We start from the raw sequence: 22,962 nt of genomic DNA on the forward strand, positions 1-22,962 counted from the left end.
TGTGTGTGTGTGTGTGTTATTTGTTGCATCTTTTACCCATGTTTTTCTACAAGTGCTTAAATGGAGGGTTATTCCATGTTTTGCAAACATTTCAGAGTAAACAGTTTTCAGTTCTTTGTGCTCATTTTTAAATGTAGAGTAAAATAAGGAAGGAATAGAAAGGAAAAACATAGAAAGAAAAGAATTAAATGAAAGAAGGAAGGACAAGGAAAGTATAAGAATGTAGATGAGCAAGGAAAAAATGTAAATATAGGAGGATGGGATGACAAAAGGAAGGAAGAAAAGAATAAAAGATATTTTCCCACACTTATCCAGGCCTGGAAAACACTGAAACCAAATTCCAAACGTTTCCAGGCTGCATAGGGACACTGTAAATGAAAACTACGGCAAGCACAAAATGAAAACCTCACTTTTTCCTCCACATGTGGTAAAAAGTTTAATTTTCAATCTTTAGTCTGCATGTACAAATATCTATAAAAAGTGAACAATCTCACTCTTTGTATGTACATTTTGCAGCACGTGGATAGTTTGAGCCCAAAGACTGGAAAGAGGGACACTACAGGATCATTATGATTGCCAGTAAAACATCTAGAGGTACAGCTCATCTCAGATTTCATTCAAGTGCTCGGAAAGTCACTTTCCCCCCGCCCTCCATCAGCGACGTGACGCACACACATGGAGGCAGAACGATCCATCGAAGCTTCGCCATGACTAAAACAATACAGTCAAACCATGCAAGACAGCATTAAGTACTTCATTTTTACCTATATAACTTTAATATCTATACTTTATCATCTCAAATTCTTCATGTGCAGCCTATAAGGACAGGAAAATACACGAGCAACACCAGCAGTTACAGTTCAATGACCATTTTATGATGCATTTTTACAGAAAACCGATATGAAATCTGTTAAAACAAAAATTAGAGAGGGTAGTAGAATATTCCTATGTATATGTGTGATATATATACACAGATATATATCATCTGTTATGGTATTCTTTGGAAATAGCTGCAAAAATAAAGAATAAAGACATTAACTCAGAATCAAACACTCAAACAGAACAAAACACTAACACTAGCTTGACTTCGACTTAAATCAACGAAAATTAAATTAAAAGATAGAGTTTCTCTACAACATTGACAGGAATAAATTAACAGGGAACCCATTACATATTTGTAGCACTAAAAAGCCATAGTGGGGGCCTATGTGTTAAAAAGGCGGATGAGAAAACAATCATTTCCACAACATCATTCTCGATTTCCATGCAGGCAGAGAGAGAAAACAGGAGCTTTCTTCCAGATAAATTTGTTTTGTGTGTGTGTTTTCAGTGTTCACTTAGGAATCCCCTGATAATCCGGAGTTGAATCATCAAACAGAGGATTTTTAACTTCCATCTCTCCAGTCTGGGAAGAAAGACGATAAAGCATTTCAATAAAACATCCGATCAGAAATGATTTGAAGGTGCTCAGGTGTGTGTGCGTGCTCACCGGGGCGAGTCCAGGACACTCGTACACCGTGAAGCCGCCTCCCACTTCTTCTTCGTCCGACGTGGCCTCAGCGTCGAGCCCTTTCTGTTCGGGTTTGTGACTGATGGAGAAACGGGGATTTTAAGTTGTGGCAAAAACTCCACAAAAGGCTGTGTGGAGACAGAGACGGGAAACGTACCTTCCCATCGACAGCATCTGTTGTTTCTGGTGCTGATAGTGATACATCTGAGCGTTTTCAGCCAGCGTCTTATCAAGCGTCTTACGGGGGCAAAACAGAGAGAGAAAGGCGTAAATGATGTTAGAAACTGAAATCTGGATGCATAGAGTGTGGTGGGGGGTGTTGCACACCTTGTTTTTGCACAATAAGGGTGAAGTGGGAAAAAAAAAAAAAACAGAGCTGAGGGGGGACTTACAGATGAACCGTTGGCTGGAGTTGGAGGAACGCTCGGTGCCCTGAAAGCAGGGTAGTCCACCTTCTCAGCAAGACGTGATTCTGTGCGCAGCCTGCAGGGGGAGTCATGATCAACTTTAGGATCAACTGCAATGTTCTCATATTTCCCTCAAATTATGAGGATTTCTAAAGTCTGACTTTTTGATACATTTTAAACTCCTTATGGTTTGTATTTCAGTTAGCATTAAGTGTAAAGACTTTTTTTTTTCAAGCATTCATTTAAATACAGTCTGAGAGAAAGTGGCAACTAAAATAAAGAATAGCCATGCTTAAAAAGCTGTCTTTAGTCAGTACACATAAAATAATTTCTCAGTCTGATTAATAAATACATTGAAGACGGCAGTGTACAGTATTTATGTGGAAGAATTTAACTCAGAATAACATTTTGTGGAATTTGAGCAACTCTGGATGCAGTACGCACAACTACCTGCAGATGTCACTAAACATCCTAAATCCATCTGCTGAAAACAAGAAATTTTATTTTAGATTTCCTCATAAATGTGGTTGCTATTCAAAGGCAGACTTCTAAACTTAATCCACTCAAAAAGGAAGTTAAATATAATTCAGCAAGCCCAATGAATGGGCCAAAAGAACCAATTGTGTTTGACTGACTGTGGATAAATAGTTGTTCTTAGCTAAATGCAAATGGGTAAAATCAAGTCAGTCTGCTTTTATGTACACAAACTTACAATACATGTCAGGTTAGAGCTTTTCAAATGTTTATCGTTATCCTACGTGTCATTTAAAATAATTAAAATAACAAGAAACTAATCAAATGTTTCATGTAATTAAAAATGCGCAGTTCTGAGGAAAAAAAAAAATCAGCGAAGCTTTATCATCATTTGACTCTGGAATAAAAAACTGTTCAAAAGAGTCAAATAGTTCCCGAGGAATTCAACCAAACACTTTGCTTCCAACTGCAGCAAAAACATCGCATCGTTTTCGCCTTTCTTTATACTTACTTGACGTAACAGACAGAAGCCAAGATCACACACACGGTGCCCACAACAACACACAGCGAGATTATGACTGCAGAAAAATGAACACAAAGAAGAAAATCATTTATTAAGCATTTATAAAATGGAATTTAAAATTGTGATAAGAAGTTAGATGAGATACTCTTCATGTGGTTAAAAAAAATTTAATTCTTTAGCAGTTTTTATGGTTGTAACATTTGGTTAAGATTTAATATCTACTGTATGAAGGGTATTCTTGCTTCATTAGAAATCAGTATGATTTAACTCCCAACAATATCTGCCAATAAAAAAAAAAAATAAAAAAAAAAAAAAAGAGTTAAACACTCACTGACAATGATGGTGTCATTTTTGGGATGGGGCACAACTAAAGGGCCGGCTCGGCCATCAGCTGCGGTGAACCTGGGGTGCGGGGTTGGCGTGTTGGGAACGGCGGCGCCCGTGGGGATCGGAGCTGCCGTCGTGCTACGTGGGATTTCCCCCGACAGTCGGTTCTTATTCTGGGACTTTTGCTCAGATGCCCCTGTCCTGCTGTCCTCAAGATCCGCCGGGGAGGAAATGGAATCTGGAAGGTCAGACAGAGATTTTTAGACAAATTTCAGCAACTATAATATCAATGTCGCCTTGCTAAATTTGTGGCCGATTTCTTACCAGTTTTTTGCGGTTGATTTTTTGTTGTTTTTATTTTCGACACTTCCTGTTTTTCTATGATGGAGTGAAGGAAATCTATTTCTTCGTCCAGATCAGTGAAGATCCTCACTTTGCCTAGCCAGCAAAAAACATTTCAAGTTTCAGTTATGTTTAGAAATAAATAACTTTCGTGCTTCTTCAAACTTAAAACGCTTTAATATGAAATCTTTAAATTTGATAGAAATGATGAGATTAAAAAAAATAAATATATATATCTGTCTTTGGAAACATATTTTTGACCGCTGAGGTCAATTGTAACATGACTAACTCATAAATGGCTTAAACTCATTTATACATTTGGGTTTTGGCCCCTAGGTCCCTCCAGCAGTTTTGAATCCCAGTGGAAAAATACCACATACCTGCACTGCTGGGCTTCCAGCAGTGAAGGAAACCCACCTTTCTTATCTTTATTTACTTCCTAATTTGCTTTTGAATTATGCTGCATTCACTGTAAGTGGGAAACTGTTTCACTCTTGCTTTAGTTTCCTGTAACAATAAATTGCTGTTAAAGTTTTTTTTTGTATTTAATTTAAATTTAGAAATATAATTTAAACTAAAGAAAAAAATATGTTTTGCCATTTTCTCATATCTACTGCTCTTTCCCTCCCAGGAATCAGTATAACAAAAATAACTAAATGATTAGTACAGAACTTCAAATAAGCCAGAAAAATGAAGAGGTTCTGATATCTTGTCCAAGCTTATATCAGTCTTATATCAGTACCAGTGATCCATATAAGATACACAAGAACATTTTCAGAAATTAAGTAAAAAAAAGTACAGTTTGCTCACAAACTAATGTTTAGCTAGAAGATAAAAACTACCCTTAAGTGCATTTTGTGTTAAAACAATCTCCAAAAATAAGCTCACAGTAAAAACAGTAAAAACAGAAAGGAATTTGTTTCATTAAGCCTTTAAAAAGCAGCTAAACAGAAAATATCTCGAAATATTGTTCATATATTCATTTATTTCTAATTATATTTAGCCATGTCTTTTATTTATGGCCATTTTGAGCTGCTGATACCAGTGGTTTTTAGCCACTGATACTGAAAATTCAACTATTTATGAATTTAGTTGTTTTTTTTACTTTTTAACATATTTGAGTATTTGTTTTTTAAACATTTATCTTAAAATGTTTAACCCTTGTCCCATTTTACTTTGGTAAACTGACATCTACTCATCTACTGGATTTTTGCCAAATGAGCATTTCTTCATTTAAAAAACAAAAAAACAAAAAAAAAAACATTGCATCTGTTCTTAAAATATCACAAGCAACACGAGGATAACTTTATTAGCTAGACAAGATAAAGCAAAGACTTTCTAAACAGACATGGAAAATATAGACCATCTTTACATTATCGCAGTAACTTTAGATAAAAGAGACGCTCAGGAAAGACACACATTTGGGTTTAAGCATGCGTACATGAATGCACAGGTGCTTCCAGCATCTTACGTGCACAATGACAGACATGGAGTGTGCCTGTGTGTGTTGTTTGTTTGAGGAGCTGGTTAAAAAAGGCCAGACAATACTAAACTGTTGTTAACAGCCCTTTGCGCCAGACAGCGAACCGCATTCCAGCAGGACAGCCCCGGGCTCCAGGGCGACCGGGATCCACAGTGTGTGTGTGGCCAGGGGAAGGAGCACCGCAGGGGGCGGGGGTTGTCCCCGGAGCAATCAGCCAAACCTCGGCCTCACCGGGCCTGTCCTGTTGCAGGCACAATAGACTCCAAAGCCTGCTGGTAATGGAGGTCATCAAAGAGTTATTTCCCTCCATAAAGCCTCACGTGTATTTATTATTACACGCAAGGCGACAAAGACGGCGGGGAAACACGTAAATTTAAAGTGGATTTTAAAATAAAAGCGTCCTGTCTTTTCGCTCTTTTGTTGATTATAATCATCAAATAAAAAAAATATAAGATAACCGAGTGGTGACCAGCGACTCTTTCAAAATAAGTGTCTGCCTAAATTATGGTGGCGATTACAGTGTCACTTTCACTCCAGAAGGCTGGCCATCTGGCTCAGTTAATGTGTATGATATGACATAGCAGCACTTTCACTGACTGCTTTGTTTTTTTCCGCACCCCGCCCCCCTCCACTAATGGCCATTTAGTGCACTGCATGGCAGATGTCTGTGGAGGCGAGATGTGCCATCTGCACTTTGCAGGTGGCTGAGCGCGCCAACTGTGCCTGTGCGCTGGCTGCATACAGGTCCGAATATGAAGAGGCGACGCAGAGAGGAGGACGCATTTGTTGTTGACGTTTTGAATGTTGCTCAGAAAAAATGAGCTTTGCAGAGCAGTCACCTATAAAAGGACTGGCTGGGTGTAAGCATACACACCTCTCCCTGTAGAAGGAGAGTTTTGTCACCGGCCTGATAATGACCCATACCCTCTTGGGAAGCAAACAAACACTAAACATCTCAACAGGGATTGTGTGTCACACACATGCACACTGTTGTCTTTTCCCACTTAAAAAACACTCACATTTCCTGCTCCACCCAAAACCCATACACACATGCACTACCTTTTCACTTCTTCCTGTTAAAGAAGCGTCAAGATTTTCAACTTGCAATCAACCACAATAAACCCTCGTGTGATCATATTGTGCATTGATCTAGCTTTTCTGGCCCAAACCAATTTATGATTTTGACCAAACTGTATTTTTTCCCAAAGGACAATAAAACAAAAACAATGAAGAAATGTGCTAGAGGTTATTTGATAGCGAGTGGAGAAAACTAAGGAGCTCCAAAAACTATCCAGATGTTATAGGGCGATATGTTCATAAGCTTAAAAAAGTCTTCTGTTTTATGGCAGATTAGATAGGTGCATCTGCAATTCTAACATTAATATTTCAAACAAAATCGTCCAACCATAATGGCTGATTTAAAATTTGTTTTTGGCAATAATTTGCCCCGAAGCTGAACAGAAACGTATACTGATTCAAATAAAAAAGAAAACACAGTAATAGGTCTGGTTTATCACTGATTAATTCTGTTCAGTAAGGCTGAAACTGTGCACCTCTTTCAGTTACCATGGCATCAATTGAGCTTAATTTCTTTATACATGTATAGTCCTTTTCCAAAATTGTAAAACATATGAAAGTCAAACAAATATTGAGCTAAATTTAAATAAATAAATAAATAAATAATGGTTTAAAATGTTGATCTTAATATGGAATAAGTCATTGGAACCCATTGTTATTAATTGGGGGAAAAAAAGTCACCGGCTAATCACCGCAATAATGTTCTGCTGCCACCTAGCGGGCAATCAGAGAACAACAATCAACATGGAGATTTTTTTTATTTTTAACTTTTAAGGTCCATTTGATGATCCAACTAGAGGTATAAGATACTAATTGATATTTAAATTTGATTTAGAGTAATCAATAATATTCAAAAACTATAAAGATTTATTTCACATGCCATTACATATTTCAGTTGGTTATTTCTCTTCAGGTTGATAAATATACCTTATATGTCTATCTATACGAGTTACATTTTTGAACTGACTTACTGAAATAAAATTTCCTATGCTAAATTTTTTTACATGCACCTCTGTTGTCCAGTGAGTCTATAGAAAATCTCTACAAACCACTGAGTTAAAAGAAAGCAGATATGCAATTGCAACTTAATGTGTTTTGGTATCAGAACAAAAGAGCGGAGAAGTATATAATGAAATTTCCTTCTTGGCTGGACAGAGCGCCGTATATCCGAGTTAGTGTCCCACAAGCCGAATAAAGGTAGTCACAGCTGAGTGCACAGCTCTGAATGACTGCAAACAGCCTCACCTGCCTTTCAACTTCCGCTTTGCACAAATAATACACCTTGGTAGAAAAACCAAGGGTTCCTACGGAGGTTTAATGTCAAAAATTACATATTCAGCCTGATCCATTCGTCTATCCAGAACTTGAATAGGTGATTTTGATTTTTTTCACACTTCAAATCAAAATTTCCCACACTGTATTAATCTTGATCGATTCCAAATCTTAATGTCAGTCGTATCTACAAAAAGACTAAGGAATGCTAGACAAACTAAATGAAATGAAAAATGCACACCCATATCACCGAAATAACGTTTAAAACCCCAAAACAAGCAAAACACCTGTATAAATATTGTCAAATGTTAATAACCTTTAAAATTTTGTAATTTTCATTCACTTTGTTAATTTAAGCAAGGAGATAATCGTCTTTAGCAGGCACTAATGAAATACACTTGGCACCTTCCTTTTTATAAAACGCCTGCTAAAAATATCAGCAGCTGTAATTCCCAACTGTGCCAAAGTGTAAATGAAAAAGTTCAAACTGATCACATGTGATGATCAATGTTAAATTTAGAATAAAGAAGCTCAGCTGTAATTAGTAGATTAGTGAAAATAATAAAATATCGGACCAATAACTATGCTTAATAAGAGTCTTTTCAAGTAGAAATCATTGGAATCAAATCATTAGACAGGATAAAACGACGGCTTTAATATCTTTAGTACGGTAAAATTGTACAAGGACTTTTCGTTTATGTATTTTTTTTTTTTTTTCAGACCTTCTGCTGCCAAACTGCAGCTGGACGTTTGCGGCAATTGCCCGTTAGTCCAACAGTTGCCAGACGCTGACAGATAAGATGATGAAAGGGGGAAACAAACTGGATGATGGAGATAAAAGCTAGAAAGGACACAAAAGCTACTGTGTAAAAGAGTAGAAACCCACTTTGTTCACGCCCTGCCTTCACCATGTATGCAACACAGCTGCTTTTAAAGAATGGCTCTTCTGTCGCTCTGTTTGTGCTTTTCACCAGAAGACATGGCTTTGAGGCATATTATCTGTTTACTAATGGCAGTGAACGCCTCCATGACAAACACAGGCAGTTCTGCCTACCTGTTCCCTTACCATGGATGCTCTACACCCATCAGCTGATTACACTTAATAATAATAACATGACATTTTTTTGTTGTGAACTCTGAGTATTTGGTGCATTTATTGTAGTACAACATGAGTGTATCTATCCTGGTAATCCATGCCTCCCACCCTGCCACTGACGGACCAAAAAAATAAATTTTCACCCCAAAGGACACAATCCCAAAACACGAACAAAACAGAACTTTTTGGCTTTTCAGGAAAAGTAGAACTGATCTAAACTAGAACAGAAAATTATTTACTTCAGTTTAGTGTCAAGAAAAAGGCCTTTTGTGCAGCCTAATTCAGAAAATAGAAGTGTTTATATCTGTGTAGGAATAAATGCGCTCAAGGTCAATTCTTGAGCGCATTGAATTGGAGCCGTTTTTGCCCGCTTGTAAAGCAGGCGTTGTCGTCAACTGGTGCTGGATAAAAAAAAATAAAAAATTCTGAATAATGTTAAATGAAACGGTCCGTGAATCAGAAATAAACAGTTCTGCAAATTCTTTCCAATTCTGAGAAATTTAGAGCAGAATGACGACAGAAGTTACAAACAATAAAACTCGCTGAAAGCGGCCCGATAAGCTGCGAAACAAACTTTAAATCTGGGTGGAGTGCAACTAAAATGATGACGGCAACATCCTGGGTCAGAAACGCAGCTCTTTAATTACCACCACCCACCGCTACACACACTAAGCAACAAAGTTTCAATTTTGTGATTTATTCGTTATGTGATATTTTTCAGGCGGCGAGTAAAGCTGCCCAACTAAACCACGCCAGCAGCTGGCCTGAAGCTCCTTATTGTTTTCTGACGCGTCGAAAGGCGTGCGATGCCTCTGACGAAGCAAATACACATCATTTCGTGCGAATCTGAGTAATTGAAGGAAACGGCGAGGATTTCATCTGTTCACAACAACCACTTCGTGGGTCTGAGTGGCGAGTGTGAAAATAAGAGTCACTCTCTCCCGAGCGGATCAGAGTGTTCGGTAGTCTCCAAAGACTTTATGTAACCACTGTGCAGCTTAAACGTCTGCATGATGTACCAGATTCATACCACACACAAACTCATAGTACTGCACAAAAAAATCCCTTCATCCTCTGCGTGACAGGAACTTTTCTCCTGCTCAACCAAACATTTTTTTTCCCCCTTTTCTTTTTTTTTTATCTGATGCTTCGCAATTAGTTGAGTCAAGTTTCTCCTGGATCATCTCCTGCTGCTAATTCCCATCCAATTCATTAACCCTGCAGAGGTTCAACACCGCCCCCCCAATAACATAAATGTATATTGTTTATACTGAGGCAAACCACTTTAATATTTTTGAAATGTCTCCTCCATTTCAGTTTTTGCTTTGAACGCAGCACAAACTATTATAGAAATCAGAAAAATGAGACTTCTTTCCATTGCCTGGCTGTTTTATTGAGTGATATTAAATTCAGGGATGAAGATGAAGGGCAAAAGAGAGAGAGGGAGAGAGAAACATGTTATTGCAGTGATTAAGGCTGCCAGTGCGGGGGCGGTGCATATATGTGTGTGTGTGTGTGTGTGTGCTGCAAACACAGCAGGGGCAGAGCAGGATTAAAGCTGAAAATGCTCCGTTGCTGGGAGAAGCATAAATGGGAAAAATGAAGGAAAAGCAAAAAAAACAAAAAAACAATCAAAAACACAGATGAAATGACAGCTGAACAGAGAAGCAAGTGCAGCTGAATTGAATTGATAGATGCTTAAATGCTTAAAAAGGCACAGGGCGGCCATGGCTTGGCTTTATAGAGAACTGGTTTTCATTTGGACAACAAACTGCTTGAGCCGCACATACATACTGACGTCTCTTTGACCGGAGACACGGAGACTCTGAAACATCCTCACTTGATTAGTATAAATGCATCGTTGGCCACATCTGCTGCTCTACTGATAAAGGTGTGTACATAGTCTTAAAATGAATTCAGCTTTTATTGCAGTAGCGTAACCTCGCACAGGAAATTGTGGGAAAATCTTTGAAGTAAATGTATTTAATGGAGAAATGCTTTGTGCATCACTTCTTTTATAAAGGGGAAGCACCTAGTTCTACTGCATCCTCTCAGCAGGTTAGAGCATAAAGTTTCATATGTATTATATTAACATTTTGTTATGAAAAAAAATGTGCCATGTCTCCAAATTGTTTCCACATATCTGACTGTAAGTATGTTAAAAACCATTGTATCAATAGTTTTCTTATTCGAAGAAGAACATTAGTGATATATAAACCATAATAATAATAATTATAAAATTAGCAATGACAATAATTATCAATATTCATCATTGTTTTTACATTACTATTATTATTATTATTACAACATACTTGAATGCAGTGTGTGTGCAAGTGAACGGTGTCTGATGTTTTCTGTCCATACCATTTTTATGGTGCGTCTTCAGCACACAGCGTCCTTCGCCGTCCTCCCGAAACGGGGAGAGGCAGGAGCCGCACTCAGACGATGGTGGGTGGCAGTGGTGGCGTCTCTGCCGGGCACAGTCTATCGGATGAGGGCATTTTCTGTGAGCTAAGGGAGAGAGACATACAAAAAAAAAAAAAAAAAAATTTAGAAACCGCACAGGAGATGACGCGGCACCAAAAATCCTGTGAAGAAGATGTGACTCAACTCTGCAAGTCACATCTCTCGTTTGTGGGCGTCTTTTATCTTAAACTCAAAAACATCTCACCTTGAAGAGTTCACATGCCGATGTCACAGTTCCTAACAAGCAGCGTCAACGTGTTTTATTATAAACCTCTCGGATTTTGTTTCAGCCAAACACATTCACCAGAAAGAACATGAAAATAATAATAAAAAAAATAAAAAGTTAAAAACCCAACAATCTCTCCACTGCACAGTGTTGTGATCATGGCCCAACTCTTCAGCCGGTTTAATCAGGTCAAACCCAAATAAAGACCGATGTTCTCCCGCTATCGGCTCAGATAATCACCTGCCCTCATTACCGTCCGTCTGAATGAATTTAATTTAGATGCACGCGCAAACACGCACAGCTGGTGGGAACCCAAGGATGTGTTAAGGTCATAGCAGGTGTGTGTGGCAGGAGAGGGCAGAGAGAGGTTGATAATGAGCACTGCGGTGCCGTGTGGAGGGCCCAGCTAAAGGTGAACAGCACAGCAGGCGTAGACACTGTCATAACAGATGCAGCATGCAGTGACATGAGGAGGAAAGACAGAAGATGAGGTCAGTGTTCTCCAGCCTTGTGTTGGACCTGACATTTGGCTGCAGCTGCCCTCTGCAGTCGCATCCTTCCTTTCTCAAACAGAGCTTTGAAGATTTTCATTTTCCTCCCTCCTCACTGCACATGGTGGCAAGATAAACGTCCTTGTTTTATGGTTAGAATTAGTCATTAATGTAGCTGTGGGAAAATTTAGGACATTAGATCATAGCAACCATTTCCTGCTCTGAACCTGATTGTCACACGAGAGGCAGAAAGTCACTGATTTCCTCACTGAAAATGTATCAATACTCTCATAAGATTAAGAAAGCAATGCATAAATTAATAGATAAAAACTGGGCTAGAAGTGAACATTTATCAGCAGATGTCTAAGTTAAGTTTTAAGATGTCAAATAAACAGCTATCATTTACCGTGCCAAGATCAGGAAACAAACTCAATTCCCTGATTTTATTTTAAAATATGATTTCAACACAATTTTCAGCTGCAGTCCTATTTTGGTAAGAGAAATAGAGGGAACTTAAAAATAGCAACACAAAAGCAGATATTGGGTTTCCATGTCCTTGGTTGACCTGCAGCTGTGCAATTTGAGAAATCTGCTTTGGGACGGATTTAAAAAAATAATAATACTATTAACTCCTGACAACAAGAAATCCCAGAGTTTCCAAAAACAATAAATAAAATAAAGCTTTGAGCTTTAATCCATTTCCATTCCATTTCATGTAAGTTTCACATAAAATGAAGAACGAAAACATGGAAAAACACACCATACGTTTATTGTTAAGTACGGTAGCAGATCCATGATACTGAGGGCCTCCATCGTGTTTTTTTCCTGGAATATCAGGGCGTCTTAAATTTAAATCTTTCTGTTGGAAGAGTCAAATACAGTAAAACTATCCAAGAAATATGGCCAAATCGATGCAGAAATTGCTCACTAGATACTAAACCCACCTCTCTTCAGATCTAAATCCTGTAGAAAGCCTTTGAGGTGAGCTGATGGCAGAAAAGTACGAGAGAACACAGGTCTCTGGGTGATCTACAAAGATTTCATGTCAATATGCCATGTGAGAAACAGTTTCTATGATGAATTTAATGATTTACCTCAACCTCATGGAAACTGCACACTGTCCTGGCCCCGTGCCTCTCTTTGTCTTTGCCTCTGTTGTCACTTTAACACACTCATGATCACGCCAACGCGTCTCCCATCTGAAAAGGTCCTTTATCAGATTTTTTTGTTACGAAAGCAGTTGTCCTAAATTTTAAAATATCTGCTCTCCTAAAAATTATGATGCAGTGAAAATCTCAACACCTTTGGTCAGCACTTTGTGTGGTATCCATGTGGGAAGCAGATAATTATTCTCCCAACACGCATTTAATCAGAAACACCGACACACTCCAACTGTGAGATTTGGCGACAGAGTAAAAAAAAAAAAACAAAAAAAAAAATAACAAGGGTGACGCTCGGGTGCAGTACAACCAATATCTGAGATTTAGAAGCAGCATAGAAACGGGTAGGGAGCTCTTTACTTTCAACAAACAGGCACAGATCTTTATTTTTCAGCACAGGAAATTACAAAGTCCCAGACAAAAAACAAAAACATGCAACATAGTATAAAATAAATCCCAAAAGCATATCAGAACGTTCGGCCTCAGTTTAGTCAGGAGGAGTGAGGGCACATTATGCAACAGAGGAACTCAGAAATTGGTCCTTGGAATTAAGTGGAGAAAAAAAAATAAATAAAACTTTACTAACCATCTGCCGCTGCTGTTGCCAGGGTTTGAGCTCAGCAGAAACTCAGCCAGGAAAAAGAAAAACTGAGAGCAAAACAGTGGCATACATTCTCACAAAGCCTTATAAACACCTACGCTCTCAGACCAACACATATATGAAAGCATGTTTGCAGCTCGGTGCTCCTTCAAGCTGTTCTGCAACTACAGTGGAACAAGTGTCACAACATGCAGTCGTGTGCGTTTGTGATTTTGGTCAGAACTTTTTTTTTTTTTTTTTTTTTACTGGAAAAGTAGGAAATTGGTAGGCAGAGATTCTTCAATTCCCATTGTTTGCATTTCCTGACTCGGATAGCAGACAGGATGTAAGCCAAGCACTCAAAATCAAGTGGAAACATTAAAGAGCTCAGCTTGGTTTCTCTGCACTTAATAGAACCACTGAGTGTATCTCCGCTTGGGCAGGATGATAAAGCGCTCTAAAGGACGCGTTTGTGTTTGGCTTTTGGAGTTTCTACTTCAATCTCAAATTACAAAAAAAAACCAAACAAATGTTTGGCCAACCTGTTTCTAAATGTTTGCTTTCATTAGCCTCAGCTGGGGCAAACCCAGCCGCTGCATGCCTGAGAGAGCTTTACTTTCTCACGTCGTACGTAAAAGGAGAGTCAGCACAAATACACTATGCAGGGCAAATTCATATATAAATATTTTTCTTAGTTTGCTTTTTGAGAACTGTATAATAGAGAAAAATTATTAATTAAAAAAAGTGGATACGAGTAATTACCACTTTTCAATAACTCTACTCGGGCTTTATCTCTTTTTAGATTAACTGGGATCAAAGCTCACAAATGCTTTGTTTTGTCAGTATGAATAGCTTTACCACATCAATCACTTAGACAGCATTGTGGTGTTCCCCACAGGTCTGAGCTCAGTCCTTTTGTTTTTTGTTGTCGTTTCCCCCCCACCCCCTTACATGTTACATCTTGCTCATCTTTTCAAAATATAAATATATTTATCTCGATTATTCTGTATTGTACATCTCAACTAAATGTGCTGAATTCAACAGCTTTGCCAATCCAGCAGTTTGAGACTTATTGTCAAAATGGCACCGTTTCCATAAAGTAGACAAGAACGGGTGATGGCGATCATTCTGTCCGGTCACCCAAATATCAGTTTTGCTAAACTTGAACACTGTAAAATGTCATATCAGCCAAAATGAACCAAGAGTGTATATTTGATGCCAACTAAGATTAAGTTATACATTTGATTTAACTCCTGATCTATCAAAAAAAATAGTTAGGCTTCTATCTAGTCTCAGGTAGTTTGATGATCTGAGGGTGCTTTGTGATAGCTAAGCGAACTATGAATGTCCAACCACCGGTTTTTGATCTTAAACTGAAGTATGCTGGATTAATGCGGCAGGACAATAATTCTAAGCACACCCACAAGTCCACATCTGAATAGATTAATAAACAGAAAAGAAAGGCTTTGAAGTGGTCTAATCAAAGTCCAGACTTAAAACAGACTGAAAGGCTGTGGTTTAATTTTAACCAGGATGTTATACCACTAGACCATTCCAATGTGGGTGGATTAAAACAATTCTGCAAAGAGATAGAGGACCAATATCCCAACAAAGATTCATTGCCAGGAACTGCAAACAAGCAGCGGCAGCTTTTGGCATCAAGGGTGGCACAACTGGTTATTAGGTTCAGGGCCTATGGATAAAGTCGTAACTTTAAATGCTGCATTTTTATTCTTACATTAAAATGTATTTGATTATCTGAAAATGACAAGAAAGCAAAAAGTAAAGAAATCCGTAAGGCTTTCAAATAATCCAAAACTCAAACCATTTTTTGCACCATTACACCTCCATACAGAAAATAAGTTAAGAAAATGGGAATAAACATTTTCTGGCAAGAATCTCAACAACCAGGCACCTTAAAGCCTGTTGGTGCATTTACAAACCTTCATTAAGTCTCTACTTTAAAAAAAAAAAAAACTTTCATCTTGATCTTTTACTTTCATTATTAATCGAAGTTCCAGTTTACATCCACCATGTTAAAGAAAGCCATCAGGATCATTTAGTGCGATAAACTGTAACACACGTCAGCAAGGAATGACAGTGTACAACAAATATTTACACATGTGGACAGATTGGTATGTGCTGTCAAACCAGCTGCTTCTGGTAAGCAGTTGAATAACTGCTGGGAAATTATCTAATAACTTTCAGATTCCACAGGGTTAAATTTATCCACACAACAATAAAGATTTTTAATAAAAGTACAAGAACGCTGCAGAGTCAAATTAATTTTTTTTTTTCCCCCTCATAGAATTGTGGAAAGTCCCAAACTTAATTTAAACAGCCATTTGAATGGAAACCGTTTATGTCAGCGTTTTTTTTTTTTTTTTTTTTTTTTTTTTATAAGTGTGTAGAAGTCGTTTCCCATGTGATGCAATGGACGCCTGTGTCGTTCCGGCGGAAAGTGGGGCATGATTTTGCACCTGTTAAAAGCGCAGATGAACACACGCAGACACAGGAAGTACAACATTAGTTCTGCAAGCAGACAGTGGTACAGGTGAGAAGGAAGTGAGAAAAAAAAACAGAGTTAAAGATATCTGCTACCGAGAAGGAATGCAAGTTTGCGGAAGAATGACGAGGAACTGGATGCCTTCAGTCTTTGTCTGCCTTTTCTCTTTGTCTGTCACTGTGTCGTTTCTTTTGCAGTAACCTCTGTCAAGTCGGCCAATTAGCAATATAAATAATTACACCGCGAGGAATTAATGAGAATGAAGCAGAGCAGCTTACAGCACAACAAACAATAAAGGTGGAAAGGGTTTAAAAAAAAATAGTGTAGAAAATAAATCTTAGATCTTGTTTTGTTCTTCGTCATGACCGATAGGTTAATTATCATCTTGCTGGATCATTAGTTGAATAAATAAAGAATACTAACAATTGTGGAACATTTGTTGGATTGACTTTTTATCCCTACGATATCTACACAGGAGCACTACTGATTAACTTGAGGTTATCCTCTTTTTTTTTTTTTTTTAAGAACTGGGTAAATATGACGGCAGCTTTCTTGGTAAGGATGTGGGCTACACGTAGCCGTACATGCACAAACCGACACACCGAAACCTGCTGACATAGAAACAAGGGTGCTTCCCTCAGTTCTGAGTTTTCAGATGGATACGAACGAGTCGGTTTGCCGACAAATGAGGGGGAAAAAAATAAAAATAGGCTACATATCTGACGGCGATGGCTTGAGAACCACCTTTCAGCCTCGGCTGTCAGCTCTATTGTTTAAGACTTTCCTTCTGAAACAACACCAGAGACAATGAGGCAATTCAACATTGCTGACAAGCACCTTCTGGCTGCTGCGTAATTTAATTACCGAAGCGGGAAACCAATGGTATTGAAGCTCTTTGTGAAATGCTGTCAATGTCAAACTCAAGAGCGTACGGAGCTGTACAACAGAGGCGTTTTAAAACCAGATGTGGTGCTTTTTTTTTTTTTTCTTTTTTTTTTTATCTTTAGCCTGGAATTTTTGACTCACTTCCTTAAAAAGGCAGATTCAATGTAAAATACATTAATCATACAAAAGATATTTACGAGAAACCGTATCCTGACGTGGTCCGGCATCACTGTGTTAAGAGGAGGTGTAACCAAAACCAAACTGTGCAATTAGCCTGAAACTTTACTCAGACCGGATTATTGCACAATTAAATTAAAAGTCCTACTTTAAGTACTTTTCTCAATAAACTGATTTGTTCCTCATTCCAGAAAAATGTTACTGTACTTCCAGAGAAACTTTTCACAAGCAGTTGTGCTGCAAACACAATTATATACCAGTATTTAAAGTTTCACTATGTCCCATCGTGAATTTGTCCCTCCATTTTTAACATTCGCTTGCGTTTTGACCCTTTCCAATTTGTTATTTTTATCCTCTTTAACTATCGTACACTAGGAGAAAGGGATGAAATATGCGTTTCAGTTTATCGAGATGTGGACAAGAACAATTCAGCACACCTGAACCATTTGGACTGTTAAGACGGTACTCATCCTTTACCATTTTTGCTTTTTTTTTTTTCTAAACTCGACTTCTTGAGTGTAAAAAAAAAAAAGAGTAGTCAGTCACAGGATGTCATTTACCAACCACACACTGTGGGAAAACTCTGCAAACACCCAACCCACCGGTGACATTACATTGTTTTCTATATCCAAATCGGAGTAGTGATATGTCACTGTACTGGTTTCATAAGAATGGCTTTAACTTTTGGGGAATATTACATCTAAGCTTCATTGATTGAGGTTCTGATCTGTATATGGGTCAGTCAACACAACCCAAAAACGTTGGGTTTGAAATGTTGGGTTACAAAAGACACAAAATATCAAAGTAGCAAAATAACCAGCATTGCTGTTTTTATTCCTGAACTCAACACTTGGATACACGAGTGTTAAGTGCATAAAAACGTGCAGGTATGTAAATGTTTTTACGTACTCTTGGGCGTTTCAATGTCTCCTTGTGTTCTCGTCTGGCCTTTCCCAGCTCTTAATTCCCACAGTAAATTACTGCTTTGGCTGCAGGGCAGAAAAGGTTGAATGAAAAATCTCAGAGGAAAAAGCCACTGTGTATGCAAAGAGGAGGCCGAGTGTGACACTTAAGGATGTGACTGGTTAAAGCTTAATCCTGGTGAGGGAGGAAAAAAAAGGCCACAGTCCGAGGCTCGCTGAGTAATAAACACGCTGATTCCAAGTGGGTTGTGGAATAACAAATTCGGCAGCACAACAATGATCTTTCTCAGTCAGAATATTGAGGGAAGGAGGTCTTCTCCAACACTTCAGTCACAAAGAACATGCAAAACTAAATAGATTTGAATAAAAAGCTACAGAATGATTGTGCAGAATACAAGAAACCCTGAATGTTCAATAAATTTGGAACTTTCAGAGCTTACTAAACATAGTTTATGCAAGCAATTGCTTAAATGGGGATTTTGGGTAACTTCCAACTCCAGATCTCAGTGTTAGGAAACCAGCTTGATGGCATATTTACACTTGACACGCCAGTGTTTTACTGAATCAGCTGCGGAGTCATGAATCCATCTACAGTCGATTTTCCTGGACCCCAAACGTGTTCTCTTTTCGAAGGAAAACACATTGAATTTAATCCCGTTTACGTTATGCGGAGCTGTGGATCCTACAAGACTGACGCAGCTTTCCTCTGCAGCCATTTCACAGTAGAGTGGTGGGAGAATGCGCCGCCGTCTCCAACGCTCCTGTGATTTCCACACGACATATGCGAACAATAGCCCACATACTGCAGCACTGCCACTCGCCGTTATGAGCAAGCTGCGTTCGACTGCAACAGTTGTCACGTTGAAAACAAATCAAAGCCTCTGACAGCCGATGAGACCCAACATATTCTCTGCAGGAAGAAAAAGACAACAAGACCCGCAATCCTCCAGCTGTTAGTCTCTGAGCATGTTTGAGAGACGATTACAATATTCTGCATCACGTTGCACCTGCAAAAGTGTTCCTACGCCTTTAACCTTTTTACATGTCGTCACCTCAAATCACAAACTGCAATGTATTTAAGGGAATAAAATGTGGTAGATGAACAGAAACTGAAAGAGCACTGCTTAATCCACCATTCAACAAAAAACCAAAACATGTAAAACATGGTGGCGGCAGCACCATGCTGTGGGAAAGCTGGTCAGAGACGATTTGAAGAGCATTCATATAAAACACAGGCAGCAGAGCAAAGGAATTGAAAAAATGGCAGAGGTTGACACCAGGGACCCTAAACACTCAGTCAGAGCTACAACGGAAGGGTCTAGTCAAAGTCCAGGCTACCTTTGTTGAGAATATATGTGGCATGATTTAAAAATTTCCCTATGTCTCCTTTTGGTGGACACATGTCCAGTAGGAGTACCACCTGTTATTGCAGTAAAAGGTGGAACAACAAAGGTTTTGACTTTGATTTTTATTTGCAATTTTGTAATCTATATATAATTTTCCAGGCATTTTTTTTTGCATCAATTCCATTAACCAGAGCAGGATTTTGCAGCACAGACAATATAATCCACAGTATTTGCAGTACAGAGTTCAAGAATCCACATTTTTGCTAGAGTCAGAGCCACAATTCTCACAAATAAATAGATTTAAATCACAACATCCAAGAAGAAAGTGGCCAAATATTTGGGTTTTAGCTTAGAAAAGTCAGGGATAAAGATTAAAAACTTGGCCAACATAGTAAAAACAATAAATTAATAAATTAAAAAAAATCACTGCGGTCTCTGAGTCAGAGTTTCTCCGTTCATCCTTTACATCATTTCGTATTAATGGCCTTCAGACTTCAGTGGTTTAAAGCGAACAATTACCGCTGCTTAAACCTGAGATAAATTCACCACAGCCTGTGTCAGTGCCACGTCACCGAATGTTCAGCGCTAATGCGGACACTGTCTGGGGGTTTTGTGTGTCTGATAAAGGCTAAAGATTAAAAGTGACGGATGGTTCAGCTGCTGCTTTTCCCATCGTTTTTTTTTTTTTTTTTTTTTTTTTCTGTTTTCTAAAAGCTGAGAAGCGGCTTAACTTCCCTGTCTATTCAAACACCAGGCTATCACATTATATACATGTACCCAGAAGTAAATTGGGTTAATAAATCTCACAGTGGCTCACAAACCTGTCCACATGCAGCTCAGGAGGGCAAAATCATAAATAAACCGATGGAGTTTTTGAGATTTCCTTATGGCTCGAACTTAACGATTTAATTCAGTAAGCTTTTAAAATCCCACTGCTGGATTTTAGTTAATGTTTTCCATAGTTAATAGAATTACCTATAACAATTACAGAGCCTACTCTAGATGGTATATGGCCCAAAGCAAAACTCACCAGTCATACCAGCGCCACTGACCTTCCATTATAATTTCCATTCTTTTATCAATTTGGCATTCATGTTAATGTTTCATCATTAGCTAGAGAGAAAACATTGAACTAAATTGACTATATGACCTATTGTTCTCTACAAAATTTATTACAAGCTTTCCCTAACTCAGAATGAAAGCACAGGCAGAATAAAGTAAAAGTATACAGTAAATAGAGAATTGCATCCTTTGTTGAAAATGTGGAGCTAATTTAAAGAAAAAGTTGTATAAAAGGTGAAAAGTAATAACTTTAGGACTAATTATCCTACTGTAAAATTATCACCAACTTCCATCCTTTATGCTCTGCCTTAGTATGCATACAACTGGTGCATTCGTAAACCTGACCTATGTGGATTCAGTACCCAGGTGAAAAAGTCGCAAAGTTCGCATCTACCTTGGCCCGACCTAATAAATTCACCTCCTTACATAAAAAAAAACCACAAAAAAAAACAAAAAAACAAAAAGAGTCTATTATTAACAACTGCTTACAAGGAAACAGATTAAATTGCCCGAGAAGGAAGGGAATTTTCATTTCCCTCATGCTTTCCTCCAGATCCATCGGTTTAACCTGCTCACACAAACATCACATAATAAACAATAAGCGTTAATTAAATATTACAAAAAGGCCCGTGGGTTCTTTTAAACCATTGGCAGCAGTACTGGAAACAGGTGACCTAGCAACCCTTTGTTTCTTTTGGGCAATTCCTGCCCAGCTTTAGGTTTAATAAATGTGAGCATTTACCTGGGAGGCTGGCGCTCACGGGGACGTAACATAGCAGCATAAGCAGCGGCAGCGCGGCGGCGGCGAGCAGCAGCGGCATCGAGGCCCGGTGCTGGTGGCCGCACCGCGGACTGGAAAACAGCAGCATCCTGGGGGTCTTCTGCTTGACGGAGGACCGACGAATGTTGTTGTCATTCCCCCATCACTTTATTTCTGTTTCTGTTTCTGCTTTATGGTTTCAGTGGCGCAGGAACGGAGCAAAGCGCGATGTTACAGACAGCAGCGGTAAACCGAGCGGAGGGGATGCCGACCGACTGATCCCACACTCACTGCGCAGCGTAATCCGCGGCAGGGCTAAAGATAGTGGAGCTTCAGGCGGAGGAGGAGGCGGAGGAGGAAGGGGTGGCCAAGTGTTTGATATGGTACCTTCAGGGTTCCCTCGTAAAGTCCAACACGACTCTTTCCGACTCAGTAAATTAGAAATTGAGTCTGTTTGAGTACAGTTCAAAAGGAGAAACTCATAGAGTTGATTTAGATGAATGAACGTGTGTTGGTTGATCTGTATAAAGAATTTGAGAGGCCTAGTGATAATGTCTGATGTCAAAATTAACTTTTAACAATTATTTTTCAAACAGGTTGCTATGTGTTGAAGTTGGAGAGTCAATCCTAAAAATATTCATAACCATGGCAGATTTACTTTATTAATTATTTTTATTCAACAAGAGGCTTGTTTCTGAAAGAAAATGAGATGGTCTGTTGGAAATTGTATAAAACATTCTCAGTAATCAATGAAAAAAATCTTTATTGGCATTAGTGCAGTGAAACCCTGCTTTTACATATTTCCTTCTGCATTCATGTTTCCTCCTTGAGGTTGGAAGGCCTCTTTACCATTACTCTAATCTTTAGCTTCCTTTCCAGTTTCTGTATCAGATTCTTGCTTAACATTAACATTGCTTCAAATCAGAAGTAAAATGTTTGTAAAACAACTCCAGTCCTCAAGCATACATGCCCTGCATGTTTTAGATGAGTCCCTGCTCCAACACAGCTAATTCAGTCCCTTAAATCCTCCTCAGTTTGCAATGAAGTTCTGCAGGGACCTGATAATGAACTATCATTTGGCTTAGGTGTGATTAAATAGGGAAGCATCCAAACCACGGAGGACACTGGCCCTTGAAGACTGACTTTGGACACCACTCTGAGGATTTTAGATTTGAACTACAGCTAGTGCTGGTTGAATGCAGACCAGATTCCTAAAATGGCAATGTACTTCTTTAAATAAGCACAGGGAAATGTCTACTATTGCCCAATGCAAATGAGTAACAGAACCACTTAAAGGGAAAACGAAGACTTTTTGTAAATGGTCTTGCCTTCCACTTTAAATCATCACTATAATGCGCATTTTGTATTTACTCTAGCAATTTTTGGAGTGATCTGAACAATGTGACCAAAGAAAGAAAAGAAAAACAATAGAAATCGGCAGAAAGATGGCAACATTTTCTGACAAAAAAACCCCATTAGTATTCACAATTAGTTGACTTTTGATTGTGAAAAGTTTGTGTGTGAAAAAAATCATGTTTGTTGTTTTTAACACAATATTGTTAAACTAGTGTCCCCTAAGTAAATAAAAAACTGAAGAGTGAATATTTTAGGATTTTACCTTTTATACTTATTCAATTAGCACAGCTAGAGCTCAGTTACTAAAAGTAAAACAATACCTATTATAAAAATCTCTTGGATTTCTTATACAATCTTTTAAATAATTCAAATGAAAAGAACAATAAAAAAAAAACTTGTGCTGGAGAACCGACTACTTTATTACCCAAAAAACGTGACTTAAATTTCCACGTTTCATTTTAATTTCACTCGAGGCACATCAAGTATGACCAACGCTTTCCCACAGCACCTGAA

The 22,962-nt window shown here is 38.4% G+C and overlaps 1 protein-coding gene across 1 annotated transcript; it reads right to left on the bottom strand.

Moving 5' to 3' along the window:
- Positions 1 to 410: 410 nt before the first annotated feature.
- On the bottom strand, positions 411 to 21,445 carry npdc1a (neural proliferation, differentiation and control, 1a). Its single transcript, XM_007566243.2, has 9 exons — positions 21,076 to 21,445; positions 10,876 to 11,022; positions 3,566 to 3,679; positions 3,246 to 3,479; positions 2,903 to 2,969; positions 1,903 to 1,993; positions 1,668 to 1,747; positions 1,490 to 1,589; positions 411 to 1,405 (listed from the first exon to the last, which is right to left on the bottom strand). The coding sequence occupies exons 1-9, from the start codon at positions 21,200 to 21,202 to the stop codon at positions 1,334 to 1,336; spliced, it is 1,032 nt and encodes a 343-aa protein (XP_007566305.1). The 5' UTR covers positions 21,203 to 21,445; the 3' UTR covers positions 411 to 1,333.
- Positions 21,446 to 22,962: the final 1,517 nt, after the last annotated feature.

Source organism: Poecilia formosa, unplaced genomic scaffold (assembly GCF_000485575.1).
Source record: "Poecilia formosa unplaced genomic scaffold, Poecilia_formosa-5.1.2 Scaffold6, whole genome shotgun sequence".
Lineage (NCBI taxonomy): Eukaryota > Metazoa > Chordata > Actinopteri > Cyprinodontiformes > Poeciliidae > Poecilia > Poecilia formosa.